A 3,587-nucleotide genomic window follows, 5' to 3' on the forward strand; every position below is an offset into this window, starting at 1 on the left:
CAAGAACATACACAAAACAATACGCATGCGCAAATAAAACCGCTTGCATCTGTGTATTCATCCACACACACTAATCAAGAGTCGCGGGCGGAATCCAGAAAGCAAACTCAATTGTGGACGAAAGAGTATATAAACATAAGTAGATTCTCTAAGGCATCTCTCCTGCGGTTGCATGCACATAGGTTCGAATTACCACATAAAAAAATGTATATAGATTTGATTAATTTGAGGCAATCGTGTCAGATGTCAATTGCGATATGATTCATTTATATCATTTAGCAGCCACATACATATTTACATTCAATAACTTTAATACAGGATGTCCGAGGTCCGCATTATTTCATTAGAACAAGCTCACAGAGCAAGGGGAAATGATCTGACGGGAAGTGTTGGTTCGGGCAGCCCATGAAGTTCTCCAAATATTTTTTCTGCACAGATGAAAGAGAAGCGGGATAAAGCAATCAGCAATAATAGAAGTGAAGAACATGTACAGGATCGTAGAGATATGTCAATACATGGGCGAGCCACCATAGGTACTACAATAAAATCCAGTACAGGATAGTAATATGTAAGCTTGTACACTCCATACGGTTATTTTTGTATACAAGACAGTGTAGCAGATGTACGTATATTCGAAACCATAATAAAAAGTAGAGTAAAGGACACAGAAATATATAGATATATTCATCCACTTGCTAATTTAAGATACATTGCATATGCCTACTAATATATATATATATTGGCATTTACATACTTGGAAAAATAAATTGGGTGCTAAAGTTAGGGTATCCTAGCCATGAACATTAGTGCAGGTCATACAAACGATCAAGAATCCAAACATTCGCAAATAGGTATGCAACGGATAGCATTATCGGATATATATACTTATGAACATATGTCACAAATATCCGCGGATGTTTATGCAGAAAATTTATAATTTTAAAATCAAGCCCAAAAAACGGACTAATACATCCGTTGAGGAATGATGTTAGAATATCTACAGAGGCGCAAGTGAGTAGATATCGATTGTATGCTTGAATTTTCATGAATAAGCAGATTCTGTTTGAAGATGCAAATGCATGTATATATAACATTGCTGTATATATGCATAGATGAAGTAGACTCAATACAGTACCATAACATGATGCATATATATATATATATTAAACACACACACACACACACACACACACACACATATATATATATATATATATATACGCACACAAGCTATAATGGATTCTATATAACCATGTACGCCTGTAAGTTCGAAATGAAATTCGTATGTCACGCACCAAAGAATGCTTGCACGAGGACATCCCGACTATTCACCCAGATCGTATACAGAATATCATCACACATTTATAGTAGGGGTTGTTCAGCATAATCCTGGGTATTATGCCAGCACAAACGAGTTCAAATAAATGTATATCACAACTGCACTTACCGATACCGACCCCAGCAAGGCTTTCACCTTTATATGATTGTTGGTGTACCACACATAGTCTATCACACCCTTGAAATCGAATGTGTAGTTTGTGTAGTCCATTTCGCCTGTAGAAGGGAGAGAGGAGCACCATTAGTTTGGACACTCCAAAAACCAAACTCACACAGTGTAAACTGAGGGATAGCTTGGTTGTATTGAAGTATTTCTACGTTGTCAGTATTGCATATACACGGCAAATATATGTATATGTACATGTACATGTACATGTATGAATACATCACAGACGCCCTTCAAAGAGTCGATGGCCCCAGTATTGTACTAGATATTAGTACGAACAGCTGTACGTCTTACAGGAATCATTCGACTATTCACTGAACAAAAACTGCCAAGAAAAGGAAAAAAACCCAACAAACAAAACTATTGCAGTGCAGAGTACGAAGCAAAAATTAGATGATTGAGGATGGTGTTCTTCTCGGCCAAGAAATCGATGAGCATGTACAAGCGAACGCAAATAGCCTTATCAGGGTACCAAAGCATATTTGATTGGACCGAAAACCAGATCTTCCATACTTCTATACACACCTATGTTATAAACATGCATTGTGATATGTACAGTATATACAATGGAGGAGAAATAGGGATATCTGACACGATCATTTAGTGATACAAGTTCGTGCAAAACTGGGCTAAGTGAACAACAACGATACTATTTAAGAGGGACACATCCGTATATACATATTGGACAAGACATTGGAGTGCAGCTACTACAATCACAAACTAGTCCTCCCATGGGCCGAGAGAGCAACACCGAGTGAGTACGCTAGGAACACTACCGAAATAGCCAGTCTCTCCGCCATTGTCTAAGCTGAACACATATCGACATCTATAGACATCTACAAGCAACTGCAGATAAGAAGAATCCACACAACCAGGCATGTAGTACTTTCACGCGTACGCTCACACATCCAGCAGAACAGGCATCGAGCACAGACAGCCCGTACAGGCAGGCCACCCAGTCAAAGCGGCACGTACCGTTATATACACTGGACATGTGGTAGCTGTGCCTCAGTTTATTCGCAGCATACGCGCCGTAGTTAACATTCCCCAGATCCGGATGGGACGTATCCAAGCGACCGTTGGCCAGCAACTCCACCACACCGCTGTCGGGCAGCGAGTTAAAATCGCCACAGATGACGGTCGGTATATTGAACCGGCGCGAGTTCTGCGTAATACGCTTCAGCTCATCCAGTAGCATAGCCGTCTGCACCACCTTCACGTCCTTGAAGGTTGGGTTCCAGTGCATGTGACTGTTGGCCAGCATGAGCGCCTGCTTGGTCCCCCTAATCTCCAGGATGCTGGCCACAGCGATGTTGTCCTTGGGCATGACGCGGTTGAGTAGGTCGTTGCCGCCATTGGCCTCGTGCGCGGCTATGGCCAGCTGGGAGAAGGAGATGAGGTGTTCCTCAACCAGTCTAAACCGGGCTGTACGGTAGAAGGTGGCGCACCCGTCCACCCGTTGCCGGTCTTCATCGTTCATGCTGCGCTGGCGGGTCTTGGCGTAGAAGAAGCCCTCGTAGCCTAGGTTCCGAAGTTCAGGATAGAAGTAGTTGTGGTACTGTGAGGTCTCGACCTCCTGCAGACACACGATATCGGCCCCGTGCACGGCAATCTCTTTGAGGATCTGTTCCTTGCGGTGCATCCAGTCCAGCACCCACGTGGGACAGTAGCCGTACATTTGCCTCTGTTATACACGACGAGAATGAATGGATGGATGGATGAATGAATGAATGAATGAATGAATGCAGGTCGTAGAGTAGGGCTCGCGAAGCTAGTATTTTAGTACATGAAGAAATGTATACGTTTTCCGTTCTACCCACGCAGCAGTCTCTGGTTCAGGGATGGTCTCGCAACGTGGCATCTAATATATATAATAATAGAATAATAATAATAATAATAATAATAATATTTACATATACATACACACACATATATATATAAATATAAATACATATACACACATACATACATACACACACATACATATATATATACACATACATATATATATATATATATTTACAAATATTTATATACACATACCCACCCACCCACACCCATAATTATCATGGATAATATATAT

General features: G+C 41.2%; 1 protein-coding gene across 1 annotated transcript; it reads right to left on the bottom strand.

Moving 5' to 3' along the window:
• Positions 1-238: 238 nt before the first annotated feature.
• SARC_05873 (hypothetical protein) lies at positions 239-3,182 on the bottom strand (the record flags this gene model as incomplete). Its single annotated transcript, XM_014300247.1, has 3 exons — positions 239-428; positions 1,448-1,554; positions 2,480-3,182. The coding sequence occupies 3 exons, from the start codon at positions 3,180-3,182 to the stop codon at positions 336-338; spliced, it is 903 nt and encodes a 300-aa protein (XP_014155722.1). The 3' UTR covers positions 239-335.
• Positions 3,183-3,587: the final 405 nt, after the last annotated feature.

The sequence above is a fragment of the Sphaeroforma arctica genome, assembly GCF_001186125.1.
Source record: "Sphaeroforma arctica JP610 unplaced genomic scaffold supercont1.395, whole genome shotgun sequence".
NCBI classification, from domain to species: domain Eukaryota; class Ichthyosporea; order Ichthyophonida; genus Sphaeroforma; species Sphaeroforma arctica.